Here is a 21,337-nt window from a genome sequence, read left to right as displayed (position 1 = left end):
ACATTTGAATAAGAGTGAAGCCAACAGTTACTTTTTTCAAGGTTACCGACACAGATGATTTTATATAAACAAAAACAACTTTTCAAGATTAAGAAATCTGCAACTGAAAAATAGTATAATCCTTAACACTTTAAAATAGTCAAAGATGACAATTATTAAGTTTTATTTTGGAGAAGTGTTAAGCAAATTAGGACACTTTTAATGAAGTTATTGACTTTCTACAAATTTTAAATCTAACACATCTTACTGAAACCTATGCCTATACTTTTTAACCCAAACTATGGTAGGTATACTTTACAAAATTCAGAAACACGTGAAACACTGCATTTGTGCCAGTTTGTTGAATGTTCTGTCAACATAAACCAGGCACTAAAGTTGAGAAACACATGTTCTTAAATATATGCCATTCAGCCCCTCTTTCTGATTCCTACTTCAGATCATTCTTCTCCCTAGAAATACTGAACAGGGAATTGCCATTTCCAGACTTATTTCAACCGACTCTGCAAAAATGTCCTGCAGTGCTCGAGATTTGAGGAGAGCAGCAGCTATTGAGGCACCCCATCTCACCGGAGCAGAGAGAGAACAGTTACTGAACCATAAATTCACTCCTTAAAGAATCACACTACTCACATTTCAAAAACATTAAGAGTTCACATGGAAATGACCATGTGAGATCAATCTCAAACAATGCAGTTCCTCCGAAATAACCCCATTCAGAAGAATATTGTAGCAAGATATGGTAACTGATGCACTATTGGAACTTCCATAGTTACTAATGGTCTGATTTACTGATCCATTGTGTGGAAAGGGTAGAAGAGAGAGAGGAGCAGATTCAGAAAAGATTCTAATGTCACACTCATCACTGGATTTTCCTTTAAAAATACTATCAAAGTCAGTTTGACTTCCAAAGACAGAACCAGTCACAAAGGACACTAGCTGGCAAGTTTCACACATGAACAGGACCTAAACCAAGGCAATAATCTGCCTTAGGAAAACCAGTCAGATTTAGATGTAGATAAAATAAATCTTATTAATTCTTTCACTTCCCTCACATTTAAAAGACATCGATTGATAATTTAGAATTACTTCCTTCTGATTTACCAAGAAATTCTACATTTTCTTTACCAATGTCTCCTTGTTAGAGCTCAGATTCAAGGAAGGATAGTTTCCTTTCATTTTCCGACACCAATATGGTTTTCAGGCTGACCTGTCTTCCATCCAGACTGACATTTACAAGCTGTGCTAGAAGTTGTCCTCCTCTGCTTTTCTAACCTTATTAGAGACATAAGGAGCATATCACAGAGACAAGATTTCAAATGAACCACCTCCCCCTGAATGCCAAACCAGTGACTGTTTAAACAATTAAAATACTTAGTCTCAACACTGTTTAAAAATCTAGGTATCCTGTAAAGCACTATGTAAAGAACTTCAGCAGCCACGTGTTAACATTTCCCATACACCACTACATCTATTCTATCTGGCTATAAACATAAGCAAAAACATTTACTATTTCAGAAAAATACTTTTAAAACCATTTTATACAAAGCATGAGAAATATCTCTTAACACAGAAAATATTTCAACATGTAGAAGTGAAAAAGAGAATGCTATTTCAGACTTAGTGCAAAGGTATAGTTTTTGCTTTGCATCACAGATGCAAAGATTAAAACGGAGAAACTAACTGCAATATTTTTGAAAACAACTCCTTTTCGTACAAAAAAAAAAAAAAAGCAGATTATAATTTTTAGACCAAACTGGTTTTGCTCCAAAACTTTCTGTGGAAATCTATTTAAGGAAGGCAAATGCACAACTGCCTTTTACTTTGACAACTTAAGAGTTTCAAAAGGAGCAGAATTATTTCTGGGCTGAAACCGCTGCTCTGTTTAATTATCATTATCCAATAAATGACATCAGTAACAGTATCAAACTAGAATTGGCACTAATATACTATGAGTGGACATAGGCAATTAAAAAATGAAGGATTTGATTTTAACTGAAACATATGGAGCACAGAAAATAATAATTAAATGTAATGTACAGTTAATCAGAAAGAATGCCTGCTCATTCCACTGGCCAGTTCTATGGCAAGATTAACACTGTGTTCAAAAAAAACAACAACAAAAAAAATCACAAACCAGCAGAATAAACAAACTTTGCAAACTTTTGTCCTCTTAGAAACACCTTCATTCTGCATATTTTGAAAACAGAATCGAAGACTTCTTCCACAAAACGAAATCTGTGCTCCAGGACTAGTTTTCATAATACCTGAGCCATCAGAGAAGCCATATAGAAGCAGTTTGTCAACAACTTCCATCAACACAATAACTGGACAATTTTAAGTAGGACTGCCAAAACCTCAAAACATAAAGATTCCACAATTCCATACTTTACAATTTTTGTTAGAAGGCAGGAGAGAGACAAACTGGACATTTACAGGTTCATCCACTGCACTCAGTTAGTAGTTCTGTCCTCTGTATCTCTGACTACACACAAACAACTTTACCCCACTTCCTTTGTGCTCCAACAAGAAGAAGCCAAACAAAGTTTAGCGTGCTCTTGGTAAACTCGGTATCTGACACTAGGTCCTTACAACTGCTCCCCATCAGGAGCTTGCAGTGAACCCAGCTCAAGGACTTTTCCTCTATTCTCCATGGCTGAGCTCACCACTGGACAAAGCAGAGACATCAATAACCTTCTGCCTCAAGCATACTCTTGGCATCACTCCAATACTCTGGTTTTCAAGCTTTAGCAGAGGACTCCAGGGTTTGGGGCAGCACAGGAGTGACAAGCCTGCAGCAGTATTTCACCTGCTTCACTGAACACTCAGAGCACACTCTCCTGCAGCAGCACCTGGACCCTGAGCATTGATCTGAAGAGATGGAGACACAAATGGGAAACACTGCTGGAAATGAAAAAATACCTCCCTTCCAAAGAAGTTTGCATATCTATCTACACCTTACCACGTACAGAATGAGAAAACATTAGTTTTGCTTAAGGTCCCAACTTCTTCAGTCCTCACATTTGCATCTTCACCCCACTTCCCCAGAGCAGTGCCATTTGCCCTTCTTCCCAAACCTCACAAACGTAGAAGCAAGAGAGGCAGCAGAAATTGCCAGGTAACACAGACTAAACCTGGAAAAAGGAGGATAATGCCTGTGTTTTTCAAAGGCTTGAGGAAGAAAAGAGGACTGCCTGGCAATGTGAAGATTTGAGAGAAGCAAAGAAGACTGCTAAGACTGTCATGAAATAGAAAAAACAGGAGATTCTTGTTCTCACTCTTGCTCTTCTTTTACCAGAAGACCTCTGAAAACCCTTTCCTCCCAGCAGGAAAATCCTCAACCATCTTGAAAGTTGGATTTGCCCTGCTGGGAAGTCTTGAATTCTCTCTTGACCCATTTTTCTCATCTATCAAATCACTGCCCACAGTAATTCTCATAATCAGAAATTCTACATGCACTAGAGATGGGTGTCTGGAGCTCTTCAGAATCTGAAGATAAGCATTACCTTCATTTCTACTACTGACTAGCAAGGAGTTAAATATATCAGTCAAGTATCTTTCTTTAACTAGTATATTTCTTATAGGAAATTCTGCATAAGCTATCAGCTGTGGCCGACAGGCAACCTTCAAAATTGATTTGTATTATTGACACTTTTGCTAATTCTAGAGTCAAATGGATAACTATTCATAATAAAATATCATGTTAAAGGAGCATAATGACAAATATTACACTGAGTTTCTAACGAGACACACAGGAAAGCTCAAAATGCAAAGCAGCTTTGCACAGAAAGCAAGAGACAAAGTATTAAATGTTTTCTCTGACTCTTGCCAAAGTCCTGGTCTGTAGTGATGGATGAGGTTTCCTGAGGCTAAGATGCCAAAGCCAATTAGCCATGTCAATCCACAAGAATGCCAGCTGCCAGGATCTAACTCTATTACAGTATTACTTAAAAGTGAAGACATCAGCAATGTTTAAGTTCACATAACTCCTCATTTTAAAACCTGCCTTTTTTAGATTTAGGATGGGGGCAGTGACAATGACCTTAAGTTTCAACATATTAAAAACCTCACAGAATGCTGTGATTCCCCATAATTTAATTATGTAAAGCATTCTGTTAATCAAATTAGATTACATTATGCACTATTCAAAAGAAAGTAAGACTTCAGCTTATTTCCCTCCTCATATGAAATCTATGTAATGTTTATATTTAAAAGTAGCAATTTATTTCAATAGTGCCTATTTCAGTTGCCAAGCTGCATATGCCACAGAACATGATATGTGTAAAGTATATAGCTTACCCATTTATGGCATCTAATACTGAATTCCAAAATAAAATTTTTGGAAAGTGTCTTGAGTATTTGTCGACTAGAATAAAGCATGTCCAAGTCTTTGATTATTTGAAAACATCTGCATTTGATTTCTAAGCAAGGAGTTTGGAAATGTTCATCTTACAATACACTTCCCTCCACATTCACCACAATAAACTCAATCATTCCATCAAAGGGTAAAATTTTTCTTCTGTTTAGGTGCTATGAAATATATCTGAACATTATTGTCAGGCAATAAAAAGCACCCGTTTCTTTTGAATAGCATCCATATTCCTCCAAACTTCTCAGAAAACTGTGTATACTTCAAGTAGTCTATATTAACTTTATTGACACCTTAATCGAAAGTTTGGCTTTTTGCTACTACTACATTTATACTGCCTTTACTTTACCACCCCAGTATACAACTGGCAGTTCCTCTTGAACTATCCTGTACCTCAAGGATGCTGAGAGAATGAGACAAAAGCGGAAGAATAACAAGGTTAAAGTAAGTTGCAAGTCTTCTGGAAGAAAAATCAAACTTTCTTTTCTAGATTCTTACTCAAAACTGGGCTTAGTTTTAATAATTTCTTGGCTGGATCGTTTTTGTTTCTGCAGACACATGCCTATACACAACTAAGAGCCATTAGTAAGAGTTTAAAATGAATAAAAGTTTGTTCTAACTCTCAATTTTACCTGTCAAAGGAAAGAAAGATTGGAATGAGTGACCAGCATAATCTAGCTTTGCAGATCTTTGACTCTGTAAATCCTGCTTCATTGGGATTAATTTACTTCCTTTGAGATGTTTCTGAAAGATAACTTCATCATGTAATGCCATCAAGTGTCGAAGAATGCTATATTTTGTTGCCATTTACAGATCATTAAGGATTGCCTGCTGAAACGACATGAAAAAAAACAAACCCTATTTCTCATTCCAGCACACTGTCTTCAAGTGTAAACTAACATGATTAGCTTTCTTTGCTGAGACTTGCCCTTTAAAAATCTAAAGGCTAAAAAATCCACTCATCTTGGTTCTTGGTCCTAAGTTTCATAAGCCAGATTACTGTCCCCAAGTGCATCTGTGATGCCTGACTGTCCGTGCTGTAACACCAGCCATATCCCAAGTGTCACTCTAAGTACAAGGGACTGACTCTACCTGGCTTTAAACCATGAGGCAGCACAAAGGTGAAGGCCACATTCAAAGAACAAACATTGCACGAGCCTTATCTGAGTATGCCTTCCATGAAATGGGAAAGATGTGAGCTCTTTGTTTCCTGCCCTAATGTTTCCACCAAGATCCAGGCAATAATGAAGCAGAAGCCACAGAAGATTCTCACTCCTAAATCCAGATGACAAAATAGGAGGAAAAAACCATCCTACTACAGGAGGCAGGACTTCCCAGGGAACGCCACATGACCTGTGTCCTAGGGGGACTTTATGATGCTTGTATCCCCAGTCATCCTGTTTATGCTGGATATTAAGTTCTGCACCTTGAAGTCTGGTTCTGAGAGCAAAGTGGGGGAGAAGAAGCGTGGAGTTTGTTTGCAGAAGCTGCACTCACTCCTTCACATTCCCTCTCATGGACTGTGCTGTCTGCAGCACGGAAAGCAGAAGGGAGCTCTCCTCTGCGTTTAGTTAGGGGTTTTTTTGCTAGCTGAGGCAGAGGAGTTCCCTAGACGGTGGCTGTTCTTTTCTTGGAACCGATCAGCCCTCCTTTGGAGCAAAAGCCCAGAGAAACACCAGGAGCTCACACCTGGGGCCCGGGACGCGGCATTTTCCAGTGCAGGAGGGACTGATAAGAGACTGAGTGAGCTGAGCTACACCCCATGAAAAGGACTCTCTCTGAATTTGCCATCTCTTCAGAACAATGAGAGGTTTCATTGTTTAATATGATTCATTTTTCCATGTTTGTGAGTACTTTGCTGGTGAAGTAAACAGGTTTTTCCACTTCTCTCAAAGGAGGCTTATGTCTCCCAAACTGGAGGGGAAAGGGGCCACTTGAATTTGCTTTCTAGAGGGACCCCATTAGGAGGTTTCTAGGAGGTTTCCTCCCAAATTATTACTAAACCAGGACAACCTGACAGAAGAAGCAGCTACCAAGTCTTGACAAAATCCCATGCTACAATGTGGGCCAAAACAGTTGTAAAAATGCTATTATTAGAAGCAGGGAGTCTCCATTGAGCTTCAAACTTGAAATGCGTTATATTAGAAATACAGCCCCCATGGGTAAACACTACTAAGTTGATTTCGATGTCTAAATTGATACCAGACAAGACTTGTTTCTTGCTGGCACTAAAATTAAATGCTTAACTTATGACAGAACTAGAAAAATTATCAGCTACAGCAAATGGCAAAAGATCACCTGAGAGAGTTTGTCCATGCAAAAGCAGCAATTCTTCCATAGGTGACTATTTCAGACTTCTCTCCAGCAAGAACTAAATTACGTCCTTTTTGCTCCTCCCTCTCCCAGGCAGCAAAAAGTGGGTGCTGGATGCTTCCCTAGGAGAATCAGGACATGCTTCAGAACATTGTCCCAGTATGGGGCTTTGCCCTCCACAAAACTTGAAGATCTTCACAATCCTGAGCTTCAGTTCAATGCAGTTTCCATGAAGAAAAACCCTTCCCTCTGAACTTTCAACTCTTCATAGAGTTTAGGCTGCAAAAGAGCCTTAAGATCATCAGCACTGACCGCTAACCCAGCCGTGCCAAGTCCATCACTAAAGCATGGCCCCAAGCGCCACACGTACACGCCTTTTAAATTCCTCCAGGCTTGGTGACTCCATCACGCTCATGGGCAGCCTGTTCCAGGGCTTCACAGCCCCTTCTGAGAAGTCATTTTTCCTGGTATTCAATCTAAACCAAGTATCAAAGTACTTCTGCTATTCCAACCGTATAACCAAATAAAACCACTTACTATTCTAACAACCAAAGTAGCTTAGTACTTAAGGCTTTTTTGTTTGACAGAAAGAACTAAGCAACAGTTTTACCTTAACTAGCATGCTAACACCTTAAAAGGTGACAATACAAGGAATGAAAGGGGACTCTGGACACCTTCAGATAATAAATAGAGGTTTCGTGCTAGCTACTGCTGTAATCAAAGCCACTGTCACCCCAGAAGAGGGGTACAGAAAACAGTGGCAAGGCAATCCTGGAAGACAAGTGTTTCAAGCATTTACTTGATGCACTTTCAGTTATGGAGATTACCTCTGAAATGTTAGAAAAATAATAAAAAAAATCTATTTATTTCTATCTTGTCTAATACGCTAAAAGATCAGCTATACTCTTATCTTGACAGTCCTTGTATAACGTTAGTACTACGGATTACATGAAAGCACACATTAAAAGTTTAATTACCAAAAAAGACAGGGCAGGAGTGGTCAAATTCATTTCTTACTTCAACTGCAAGGTTCAAAACATTTAAGACGTACATTTGGAAAATGTAAATCCACCTGTCCTTCGTCCTTTTGGACTGCCTCCATGTTTTGACTAAGATGAAACTGTTCCCAATGGAGAAGAAAAGGTGGCAGCTAGTCGTGTTTGTGTAATGTCAGTTTAATAAGTTGAAACAGAAAACAATTTTGAGCTACAATGAATAAACTGTGCAGCCAAATATAATGTTTTGCTTAAACAAATGAGATATGTTAAATACCTATTACTTCACGGAATTACAAACAAAAAAGTGACAATCTTTTTTTTTGTTTTAAAGGATAGTTTTGAATTGGTACAGTGTTTTATAACATGAAAGAGCACTGGGTGATAATTTCTCAGGGTTGCATGTTATGTTAATGAGAAATGATTGCACATTACTACAAAAAATCCACAAAACAGAAACACCTTTCAACCTACATGATTCATAGTATCCTCCCTCATTTAATTGCAACTGGCACAAGGTATTTCTTGAGACATCTGTAACAACTTAGATACATCAGCAATTTTGTACAGAAAGCATTTGATAAGCTGGTAAAAAAAAAAATCACCTGGGAATGCTCAGTGTCAGAGCATTTCTTGCATGCAAGTACCTTCCTTTAAAATATTAGCAGTTTGACTTCAGCAAAAAATTAAAACTACAGGATCAGCAAAAGCACAGATTAAAAGTGGCTTTCTGTTGCTTTTTCTCTTGCCACAGGAAGCCTCAGTCCTCTTCTTTTCATCCATCCACCTACCACCCTCAAAAAGCATAAAACAGTAACAAATTTATCGTACATGGAAAGTGATATTGGAGGGCTCTTGGCCTCAAACATTTGAACCACGTTCTATATTTTGCCATACTTCTTCCAAGTTTGGTATCTACTTTGCTCTGTGTGGGTGCCAGATATCTGAAATTAGGCTGATAGCTTCAAGTTTTTTAAATATTGCACAGCATGAAGATTTTGTGATATTTTGAATCAATCTGACTTCCACCTGTAAAAAAATCATACAAACATCTGAAGTTAAAGTTGACTGAAGAGTAATGGACACTCATTTCTTCATTAGATCCTGAGGGATTTCTTTTTGAGTATGTAGTTCAGCATTTTTGCACGCTCCTAGACGAAATATTTCAAGCTTTAAGAGCGCAACTTACGTGAAACCTTCACACTTGACTGGTTGGAATAAACAACGATACAGTCTAAATGAACCCAGATTTAGTTGGTTTATGCAACTGAAAAACAATTCAGCTGTGAAACTGTTTGGACTACTTTAAAACAGCAAACCTCTGCTCAGCTGTGTTACTTTATCACATACAGAAGCAGAGCATCACCCACTAGAATGGCACTGAGCAACTCCTTCTGTACTTGTTTAAATAGTACCTCTGTGTATGAGGGTCTGTGGGCAGTATTTAATAAACAGCATGCACTGATGATCCAACATCAGCACAGGAATAAGTAAGATTCAGGATCCTCAGATTTTTCTGTAAACTTTGTCCAAATGCAAATGCTGACAATTACCTCAACTTTCATTTCCAGGACACCAACAACATCACCTCTGTGTCTCTCTTTCTGGGCTCTTCCTAAAATTTTCTTAATGTTAATTAATTATTAAATTATTCCAATCCTTTTGTGGCAAACCCATAATTTTCTTTATCACCTGTTCTCTGCCTTAACTAGAATAAACTCTATCTTCGCATCTTTTTCCACTTGTTTTACCTCCGACACTCCCACACACCAACTCCCATTACATCAGTCCAGCTCTACGTCTCTTGCCACAATAAATTTTCGGGTTTTACTTGTAGATTGTGCTTCTCTACTTCTTTTATTCCTATCTTTCATATATTACTTTTCAAATTTATAACTTCCCACTCAGTAATGTTTTCTCTATGGCTGGGACATACCCCTATACTTATTCCTCCCATCACTCAAGATCAACAGCCCTCAACATCATCACCGTGCCTTTTACATGCAGCTGCTTCACCTTATGTTTAAGCTTTATATCATTTAATCCATGAACCTCTGATTAACATTTCCAATGCTGTAAGCAGCCCACCATACATCAGAAGTCCTAGCAGAGAATGAATAAAGACTTTGATGTAGTAATGCACACTATGAATTTCAAACATAGCATGTAGCTCAGCACATGCTAGGATAACTGCCTCCTCTCTGGTGTAGCATTTCAATGACAACATAGCAATTTTTCTAAAGTTTTGTTTCTCAAAGAAGCTTTACATCAGTCCTAGTTCAGATTAGTCTCTTCCTAGCCTGCATTTTGAAGGCAGACTTTTCTTGTTTTGTTTTCAACAGTAGAAAAGCCAAACCCTAACCCAAAGACACAGTCTCTCCAACATAAAAGCAACAACTCAACCGTTGAGCTCTCCACAAAAACGTGTGCCTCAACTGTCTGGAAAAGAAAGAGCTATAGGTCGCCTTCACGGACAGTCATTAATATCATCTACTGTCCAAGATAAAAATAACTGAAAGATTACATTTCACTTTCCACCTTTTGCTGGAATCTTGGGGTTCCTTTTGATCTCAAATTATCCATGAAGGATCATCTTATATGTTCACTACCAATGCATCTCTTATGATCTTAGAAATTTCATGACTTTAATACATGCAATCCAAAATAGAACTTGAAAGCTCCATGGCTCTGTGTGGTCCACCACTACTCTGTTCTGGGCTATTACAGAAACTTGAGGTCTCAAATCCACATGTTCAGCAATGTTAAGACTTAGGCATACTAATTTAGTTCTAAAAACGTCAAATGACTTCCAGTGAGACGCTGAGAGGTAGATTTTAGACTCAGCACGTTAAAATTAAAGCTACAAACGCTTCAGTCCTATGCTTATTTCTAGCTCCTATCTCTGATAAAAAAAAAGCAAAAAAAAAAAAAATCCAAATCCTAAAATACATTCTTATATAGCTTCAATTTAGCAGCAAGCTAGTCTGAAAAAAAAAAAAAAAAAATTGTTCTATTTTTCCATAGAGCATATATGGCCTAAACATCATCTTTTTAATCTGTCATGTTAACACATAAGCAGCAAGAAAATGCAGCTAGGGAGTTCAGGTTCACATAAATCTATAATCACTGACTTACTTAAAATGAACCAGGACACTTATGCATATGTTTCCATTCACAAGTTTCTAGTAGCTTCAGATTAAAAAGACAATAAAAATGTCACGTTTAAAACAAGAGTCCTGCGACCCCACTGCCTTCCATATTCTACTGCATTTCCCTCACTGAAATGAGAAACAGCAGCCATGTATAAAGATTTAACACACCTGTCCCCTTTCCACTAAGTAAATTCATCTCTGAGGACTAATTGTCACATATTGCCAACTGGACAATAGGACTAAAATTTTCTCATTTAAAAGCCCTAATTTGGCATAAAAATTCACCACAGCAACAGTAATGATAATCACTTATAATCAACTGTAATTACAGTTACCTCCTGCCTACCTGGGCAAAGCCACACATGAAGAATCACACAAAAAGTCTTAATTGTTATTGCTCAGGCTGCAAAACCCAGTGTAGCAAAATGTGAAACAAAACAAAGGAATACATTTAGTTTCATTAACATCTTAACAGGTCCTGACAGGAGTTTTAAGGACATTGAAAATGTGACATGCTACAATCAAAAGCTGACAGAAATAAATGTTTTCAAGTAAATTTGTAAGTGAATCTTATCAAAGCATATAAAGTTCTAAACCAAAGATAAGCAAGACAAATAAGGAAACATTTACTATGATTACAGGGCTTGCTGACAAGGTAAGTATGACACGATCACCAGCAGTTTACAGAGCAAACCCTGGCAGCTCTGGCTTCAAAGGTTTGTGACTAAAATAAGCCATTACGCTGAAGAGAATATCCACGCCGAGCTGAATCCATAAAATATAACAGCATGTCTTGACTCTTCCCTTACAACTCTGTCCCACTCCAGGTGAACTGTGAGGTATTTCAACCTTAGAGCCACGAACACAATGACAGCTTTCTCAGAATCAGCATACAGGAAGGCGCTGCTTTTTAAGCACACCTATTGCCCTCTTCTCTTGGAAAGTCCATTCCAACTAAATATCACTGTCCTTATAACTTCTCTTCCCTGAACGAGGAGTTTCTACACAGTTGCCCTTCTGAATTCAAGGAAAACATCCAAGGTTAAGATTTCCTTGGAGGAGTCAAACTTTGTTCCCATGCATTACTGGGACTCTGAACACCTAATTAATTGCATTTCAAAAGGAGAATATCATATTTTCAAATTAGGTTAAAAACCTTCATAAAGAAAAGGAATCCTAAAGGACAGACTATGAGCCATACAAGTCAGGAAGCTATAAAAGTTACCACGGTACTTCAACAATGCTAAAGTGAAAAGCAAAAATTAATTAATCTTCTTCAGAAGTCTAAGTTCCCCTCATGAGTATGTGTGTAAAGACAGAGCCTATGAATACAGAACAACCCAAGAAACAATTTCTGCCTAAAAGAAATTGTTAAGAGCCAGAGTTTGAGAGAGAACTATGTAATGGGTTTGGTAAATGCACAAAGGGACTTTCCCAGATATTTACCTGCTAACATATCATGATGGCAGCTCCTTCCAAAAGTTCTGCCTCCATAAAATATTCAGAATTACAAGTCATCAACAATGACTGTACATTGTACAAGAGAACATATTAATTTTATCACCCAAATCTGTACTAAGATACATTGCCTTTGTCTCACCCCTTTTAGTCATTAATCTTATCATCACCATCACAGTTTGACTCATGCACGACTCTACTGAGGCCCCAGTAAACTCTCTCAGTAGTCTGAACACAATTCTTAAGTTGTGGTTTTTTGTAGTTTCTGTGACTATTTATGCAATTCAAACTGTACAAAAACTTTACGTAATTCCTTTGGCAAAGTAAAATCTTTCCTAAACGAGTATGATCAAGTAACAGAGCCATTTTATATTTGGAAAAAGTTAATACATAAAGCATAATTTAGATAAATGTTATTTATTTGAAGGAGAGTAAAAGAAATATGGCTCAAAATTTAAATTGATACAACCATGCGGTAAAAATGCACAACAGATGACACAGGTTTGAGAAATTATTAATTTCAAAACTGTATATGGTGTTGGATTTCTCATCTGCAAAATAACAACCAGATGCTATTCTATCATGGAGGAGAAATATAAAATTACCATCTTCTTGGGGCTGCAATACACAAAACTTTGAGCATAGTACAATGAACCACATTTCAGCTGCTCTGTTACAGCTACCTCTGAAAGACCTCCGATCACAGACTGCTCTTAAGAGAGTTTTAGTTATCTAATAATGCATAATTCTTAAAGAAAAATCCTGCAACAATTAAAAAAAGTGATGAATGTCAGTATCTATCAATTTTAAACATTTCCAGTGGACCTCACATGTTTTTATTCTTTATTGAAATAAAGGACTACTTACTTGATTAGCCATGTAGATTGTGAGAAGACCTCTCCTATTAACAGAAAAGATAAAATAAGTGAATGAATCAAATTTTTTCTTCAGACTATAGAAAAACACTTTAATAATTAAGAATATTTTATTAAAGAAGAGAATTTTAAAAACAGATTATCGATGGAAGATGAATGATTACCACCTTACAGAAAAATGAGTGCAAACCCAAAAATAGCATCTTGATAGTACAGCATCCAAAGCAGCGAGGAAATACAGGAACCAAGTTATATATAGCAGCTGGTTACTCCACATGAGTCCTGAAGCTGTCACAAGGGGCAAGGCACCTTGAATTACACACAGCACTTTACACAAAATAAGCCTACATATGAGCCAGTAACATAAGCATGCAAACAATGACCTAAACTTAAGTTAAATTGTGAATGCACAGCAAAATGCTTGTGTGTTAACTTCTGTTCTGTGATTGTTGCTATGTAACCTTAGCCCTTCTGCCTACAATATCAGGAAAAGGTTTCTGCTGAGACTGATACACAAATCTTGGCTGAAGCCAGTTGAAAGCCACAGTGCCAACAGTGCCCCAGAACAGTGGCCACCATCTTCTCTTCTGACCTTTATCTACTTTTTTTCCACTTCTATTTTTTGATCTGTCCCTGTGTCTCAGCCCACAGCTCACACTGCTCCTTAGGAAAAGTATGTACTTGGGCTCAAGCTCTCACATTTTTGTTGATTCTATTGCAGCACAAGATGAAAACTGAACTCAAGGATGTAAACGAGAGCTGCCCCAGCAACCAACTGCACTGTAGGGTCCAGATGAAATTAAAATTGTTTTCTATACAACAGTCACAAGCCACCACCACCCTTGAGAAACTGGAAGACATTACCACTGCAGGTATACCTCACCCTCAGTTATTCCTCCTCTTCTGAAAAGATTTCATTAGAAACTGTGGCCAAAGGCTGGAACACTCAGTTTCAGTATTTCCTTTCAGTCTGGTGTTCTTATCTTCTGGAGTCTACCATCAGCCTTGTAGTATTTGGGATTTTTCTCATTGTCCCCATTGGTCTTACACAAAAAAACTGAAAATTTTTGTGAAAGCACCACACGTTCAACTATTAAACTTCCTCAATATGCAAGTTATTTTATAACCTGAATCCACATTTGTCTTCATGTCATTTAGGATTTTTTTTTCTATTGCTACTACAAAAGGTAATAAGTAACAGAATGTCTAAACCAGGCTTGTATGTTCCATTTTGTCATGACATTTTAAATTTCCAAGCATACATAGAGTGCTTAAGAGAGCCGTGTGTTAACAGAACATTTCTTGCTATCAGTTCAGCTGAAGAAGTGAACAAAACAGAAGCACAGATAGCAGGAAATAAAGAAATCCCTCTCACACAGTTCCCAAGCTTGATTCATCCAAAATGTTGATTCAATATTTTCTAACACCTGTGTTTCCATGTCCATAACTTTGTCAAGTTATGCATCCAGATGAAGGTTTTTCACAGCAGCCATCTAAGCTACAGGGATACATTCCACTTAAAAGTTTTACTGCTTCCACAACACACTGAATTTATGGAAAGCAATCACACAGCATACTGACCTCTGCACGTTACTCTCTACTCACAGAGAGTAGACACAGTCAAATTTGGCTTAAGTTCAAAACTAGAAAATTTAGTTTCATGGCTGTTTTGGGGGGTTTTAAAACAAAAAACAACAGAATTACAAATCTGCTCTCTGTACACCTTCTCTACCCAGTATCACCCTGTGCCAGATACCAGAAACAAGATTCTAGCATGGAAACCTAAGGGAAAAAAGCCTGAATCTAAAGATCTGCTGAGGGTGAGGCATACAAGAAAAAACGAAGACAAAAGGTAGGGAATAGGGTCCATGAGTATTTAAGCAAAATAGCTCCTACAACTTGCAATAAAGCATAAAAACACCGTACGACATTTCTGAACAGGAAGGGTAAAAATTCACCTGTTGCAATAGATAAATTCAACTTGCAGGCTGGTCTTCAAACATTCACTTAGTCTTTCAGTTGACTACCTCAGGTGATAAAACAATATTGGTGCCTCAACCCTTCTGAGTAGAAAACTGACAGCTAATACAGTTTTGTGTATTGTAAATCTTATTTTTATTTGTTCTCAAGAAAAAATACTGGATATTTTGTGTTTCTTAGATTTTCTTTTCACCCCTGTAGTAGCATTAAAAATTTATGATAAACATCCAAACACTCAGCCATTTGGAAACACAAAAATAAAACTACCCAAAAGAGCTAACCTGGTAACTCAATCCACTTTGAATATTCTGGAAAATCTCAGAACATCAAAAGCATCCTCCAGTAAGACACCTGTGAGAAAACTCAACCAGCAACTGAGTGACAGATGCAGCTTCCAGAGTATACTCTGTGTATTCACAATTATAGTATCTACAGTGGGCACAAAGCAGGACAATCACTGTTATGTGCAACTTATTTAGTGGATTCTCCCCAGCAGTCTCTCTGTCATGCAGGCAGGGTTTTTCAACCTCCCACTGAAATTTATTTAGTCATTTTTAAAACACTAACAAACTAAGAACTAAATGAGTTCTAGTTTCTATTATAGCTCCTTTGGAGGTAAAATGGAATTCACCAACCACAAAGACAAAGAAAGGAAAAGGTGGTAGAGAAGAGGAAGGAAAGAAATCAGAAGCTGCAGTGCAGCTGCAGCAAGACCAATGTGAGAAGTAGGTGGCTGGGAGGAGACAAAATGTGCAGACAATAAATTTGTGCAAGGAAGTAACTTCTGGAACTGAAAACACAGCAAGTTGTTAGATGATGTCATCTCCAACTGCCTGCAACCAGCCCATTTGTGAGGCCCCAGCTAACTCCAAGCAGAGAGTCTTCTTCCTCCAAATTAATTCTGTGACTGGTTCAAAAATAAATACCCATGTTTCCAGGGAAAAGGGAAAAAATGCTTCCTGGCCCTGTGCAAATGTGATCCAACAAGCCTAACCCAAACCTGAACTCGGCTGCTAAAAAGCAGTTGGAAGCTCAGAAAATGTTGCGCTATTTGGTAGCAATGACAGCTGACAGAAAACAGGACAGAAAGATGGAGGTAGGCCAAGTAAAAGGGTCACTGGTACAACCCAAGGACTGTATTAAAACTGCAGCTGGTAAACAGAAGGAGAATATAATTGGGAAATTGTATTAGGAGAGCAGGAAATTATTAAACAATAAAAATAATTAGTCAGCCATGTCTAACCTCATGCTTTGGGGAGGTTTAAAGATATTAATAAACAGCTTACATTTCACTCCTAAAATCCATGAACCAGTGCTGAATGCTAATCTTGGCAGCACCAACATCAGCAGGTGGCTACAGCAGTGACGGTCTGGCAAGGTCACTATGGGAAAGCCCAAGCAGACACACACAAATCCCCACTGCCTGCTCCTCCTCCATGGTTTCTGGCTCAGGCCATCTTCTCCAAAGCCTGCATTCATAAATATCTGCATTGTGGTTTCCCACTGACTCCCAGTCACCTCTTCAATTGGCAGTCTCTTCCATACCCAGCTCTGTTTCTAATGACGTCTGTGATCGTTAACTCAGAAAAGAAAAACATGAGCTAGGGGTAACCCTAATTCATGAGCAGCAGACCAAGGTCCATCCTGCCTGTTTCTTGTATTGAATTAAAAAGACCAAAAAAAAAAACTTTGCTGGAAAAGTGTTAACAAGACAGGTCTCCTTCACCTGAAAAAGGAGGCTAGCACGAAGAGTAATCACATTTTAATTGCTCTTAAATTCAAGTCTCAAAGAGCAGTATTGTTTAGTATATATTTCACTTTGTTTCTCCCACTTTTTCTTCCTAATACACACTTTCAAATGAATTTTCTAACACGCTTATAGAGAACTGAGGAGGCAAGGTCTCAGAGTTTAGTTATCTAACACAGGTCACATTATCTACAGTTGAATAATTCCAATCTTGCATTTTCCACATTTAATGTTTAAATTACAACAGACCACAGGCTTCTAGAAGATAATTCTTCTCCTCAAAGAAAAGTTTAACTCGATAAAATTTGCTTTTTGGACAACTTGGTAACATTTCAGACCAAATTATAACAGCAATAACTCTTAAACTATGGCCTATAAACCTCAGCAGAGAACCACATATTTTTGTTATTGCACTGCCCAGAGGAAAGAGTCTGAAATAACCACTAAAAACCCCAAAAAGCTACAGGATAAAAATAACAAGGAAACTGAGCAGTGTACTGGGCTGTATTACCAGAAGTTTAGGTAGGAGGTCAAGGGAAATGATTAATCCCATTTACTTGGAAGTCACTACAGTGCAGAGTCCTGTGCCTGGTGTGGTCCCCAGTACAGGCAGCCATCGATCAGCCGGCATGCAGGAGCAGCACTACGGCTGGGCTGGCTCTGACCCGACCCAAGAAACAGCACTTTCTCCAGCAAGACACGACAGCACTGGAACAGGCACTCAGAGGGGTTGAGGGACCTCTGTTCTCAGAGGCTTGCAAGGCTCACTAGACAAATCCCCAAGCAAGCTGGATTGAATCCCGTGCCAGCCCTGCTCCAAGCAGGAAGCTGCACTAGCTGAATTTCCCAAGATTTAACTGAACAATTCTATTATTCCACAGCAAAAAGGTGGAAAGCAACTTCAAAATATCATCAATAAATTTTTTCACAGATTATAAAATCAAAAGAGATTACAGTGATAAACAATCTGTCTTCCTAACAAATACAAAACACGAACTCCTCTTTAATGAATTAGTTAATTACTTTAAAAGATTGAATTTGTCTTTTAAGTATTTCCAATCACCACAATCACTGCCATGTTATTTTATGCTTACTTATCATTACGATTTGCACTCTAAGACAAGAATTACTCTGGTCTCTGAAAACAGTTACATCTTTACCTCCTGTGTAACACTACCCCCTCCAACCAAGTCCCCCTCATACTACCTCTTAAACAAGAACCGAACTCCTTCAGTTTTTCCACCATGTTCCCTGAGTTTTTAATAATAGCTCTTTACTGGAATTGTCCCAGTTTTTCAAAATTCATCCTCAGGACTCAAAATGAAAATATAGGAAGGATATTTTACAATAGGAGATTAAAGTTCTCCTATCCTTCGTTTAACCAAAAGTATTTGAAAGTCAAAGAAATCACTGAGTGCTGCTCTCAGAATTTGCTTTTGCCTGTGAGCAAGGTATTTATATCTTCTTGTAAGTGCTGTAAACTCTGGAAAACTTATTTGATTGAGGCTAAAGTCCAATTTCCCTTACACGTGAGTAAAAAAACCTATTCGTGCCAGTAGAAGCAGCAACTGTCCAAATCTGCATGCCAACATGTTGTTTGTGGAATACTGAAGAATGTTTTCTTGCTCGGCTTGATGGGCTATAAAATTCAAAAAACAAGCAGCATAAACTTTTGTTTCATATAATAGCAAATCATACAAAATACCAATCTTTAAAAACAACCAAGATTGTTTTTTCCTACAAAATTCATTGCCAGTTCTCTCTGATTTATGGTTTTCCTCCAATGTATTTATGGTTTCCCTTAAATACCAAGTTGTTGCTAAGCTTAAAAAAAAAAAAAAAAAAAAAAAAAACAGCAACAAGGGAAAAAAAAAAAAAAAAAAAAAAACCCAGCCTTGCCTGAAGGTGGGATGAATCCTTAGAAAGTACTTAGCCTCATAGAAATTTCACCATAATTAATTATTGCAACCACAGCAGCCCTCAAAGAAAATTTCCAACAGAAAGCAAACACCTTCTCTTTCTCTAAACAGCCAGAGAAGAAAGGTAGGGTCTGTCATTTTTAAGCTGTATCTTTCTCAAGATTCATTCTTTCTTCAAAATATTTCTTTCTTTCATACATTTTGCCTTACCGTGTCCATCTTTTGTGTATAATAGCAGCACTCCAGTCCCTAGAATTTCCTCATCAAAAACTAGTTTTGGTGATACAAAATTTAAAGAATTTTCCCTATTGCCTTGTTTCAGTTTAACCACAAACCTTTCTGAGCAGACATCCTGAAATCTAAACATTCACTGCAATTAATTAAACTTATTTGAACTACCGTAACTGTTCTTTTTCACCAGTATTGTGTTTTTTATGATCACTTTTTTTTTTTTTGTCTTGACCAAACTGAAGGGGAAATAAGTTAGCAAGTCAGAAATAACAGGAAATAACTACAGGAGGATGAAAACCACTGCGTACAGATTGAACATAAATGGACTGAACAGGCACGTCCTTCAGTGAGAACAGCCCTGTAAGAGGGAGCCCCTAAATTCACCCCGCAGGGCAAGGGACACAGCGGCGCAGCTACACCCCGGCCCCAAACCTGCGACAGCTCCCGTAAGCCAGCACACAGCGGATGCCAGCAGCACAGGGGGATAGAAGGAGCCTGAAGATCCAAAGAGCCAAAAATCTTTATGTATGCAATTAGGAGAACAGGCTCTCTGATTACATCTGATCGATGGGTTATGTTACTCCACATACACAATAAATTTAAACGGCTGGGGGGGTGGGGCAAATACCCACAAAATGAAAATATCCAACTCGCTGCTAAGACAAGAGCAGTTTTAGCTTTATTAGAAAGTTTCTAACTTTATCCCCAGTCCAAAACTTCAAATTCTTGATGTTTGCTTTTCCAAAAACTCTTAGAGCTATCAAACCTAGACTTGATCTAAGAAGAAGCAGGTACTAGAGTCAAACTCACCTTTCTTTGTGACCTATACATGAAAATCTGAACTATACATTATATTTTAACCTTTTTTTTCCATAAATTCATTATATTAGTTTCCTACAAAATCATGCCTGAATTTGACATGAATGTCACTGTTCATTGAATCTGCTGCATATTCTGACACTTATCACTGTAATTTAACTATTTTTTTTGATGCTTTACAAGTCTAAGAAATTGCAAATAAAACTACTTTTATAAGAATCTCTGGATTCAAAGGCAAATATAGGGTCAAATGTTAAAAAAAAAAAAGGTAAAGAGCCCAAAACCTTTGCTGTACTGACTTGTAAAACAGACATTTTTAGTAACAAATATTTTCACATACATGTATACATATCATCTATAAATACATACATTATAATTACATATATATATTTTAGTAAATGGCAAAACTTGGGGACATTTGTCGTCTTTGAATTTAGAAGAAAAAAGGAAGAAAGATTCAAAAACAGTTAATTCAGACTTTAATTTCTGAACATAAAACTAAGAAGCAAACATAAGAGTTTGTAATGGCTCCCCAGACAGGACTCATGGTCTGCAAAAACAGGAAGAATTCCACCCATCAGCTTCAATCCCTCCCCCCCACTGTAAAACACCACTTTATAACTAGCAGAATTAAATCAAACACACAAATCACAGGTTACCCTGAAATGAAAGAAGTTAAAATGAAGAGGTAAGAGGTAGGGTCTTCTCTGCTTTATAGCAGCTTGACACCACAAGCAAACCCAACATAGATGTGGAGTTGAGATTGCATCCCTGTAATAACACAAGCACTACAGATTATGTTTAGGGTATCGTTAATCTCTCACACCCACCAATTTCCTACTGACAGCTGGAGGTCAGCAGAGAAGTCCTGGTGCAAAAGTTCACTAAAAATCAGGAGGAACAGACAAGCTTTCAAAATAATGCTGAAAATTATGAAAGCAGACCTAAGCAGTGAGTTTTCAGGAAAGAACATAGTAAGATTTTAGCTTAGTAAAGACCAGCATGCAAGCCTTCCTCATAAAAATAACGTTCAGAACTTCATCTCATATATACACAGTTTAAAGACTCATGACCCACTGTTTCTTTAAAGGAATTCCCTATTTCAATATTTTCAGTTGTTTAAAGCAGGAAATAGACACTTTGCAAACTGGAAAAATTGAAATTGCTCAAAACTGCAAATCAGTAATTCTTGCTTGGAGCACATTACACGTTAAGCAAAACGGTTTCATGCAAATACTCAGAATTTGTTGTTCTTAAAAGGAAATAAAATAAACTCAACATGTTCTATGATTTGAACACATGCCAAAGAAAGGGTATGAGAAAACTGGAAAGGGAGAGAAGCCAAAAATAAAATATATCTACAGTAATACATTCCAGTTAAATTAGTACCAATAATTCTTATAGAGTTTCTAGATAGTGCAGCACAAGATAAAATCTATAGTTCAAATTTTTTAAACTCCTTTATGTCCTGTTTTATACAGA

The 21,337-nt window shown here is 37.6% G+C and overlaps 1 protein-coding gene across 1 annotated transcript in view; it reads right to left on the bottom strand.

The window, feature by feature from the left end:
* Nucleotides 1-21,337, bottom strand: part of TMEM135 (transmembrane protein 135) — a 158,594-nt gene that overhangs the window by 110,480 nt on the left and 26,777 nt on the right. Inside the window, exon 4 of the mRNA XM_040055997.2 lies at nucleotides 13,152-13,185. Coding sequence (XP_039911931.1) covers nucleotides 13,152-13,185 — 34 coding nt within the window. The remainder of the gene's footprint in view (nucleotides 1-13,151; nucleotides 13,186-21,337) is intronic.

Source organism: Hirundo rustica, chromosome 2 (genome assembly GCF_015227805.2).
Source record: "Hirundo rustica isolate bHirRus1 chromosome 2, bHirRus1.pri.v3, whole genome shotgun sequence".
In the NCBI taxonomy this organism is placed as follows: domain Eukaryota; kingdom Metazoa; phylum Chordata; class Aves; order Passeriformes; family Hirundinidae; genus Hirundo; species Hirundo rustica.
The sequence above is the reverse complement of the archived record's forward strand: the minus strand, read 5'-3'. Positions and strand labels throughout refer to the sequence as shown.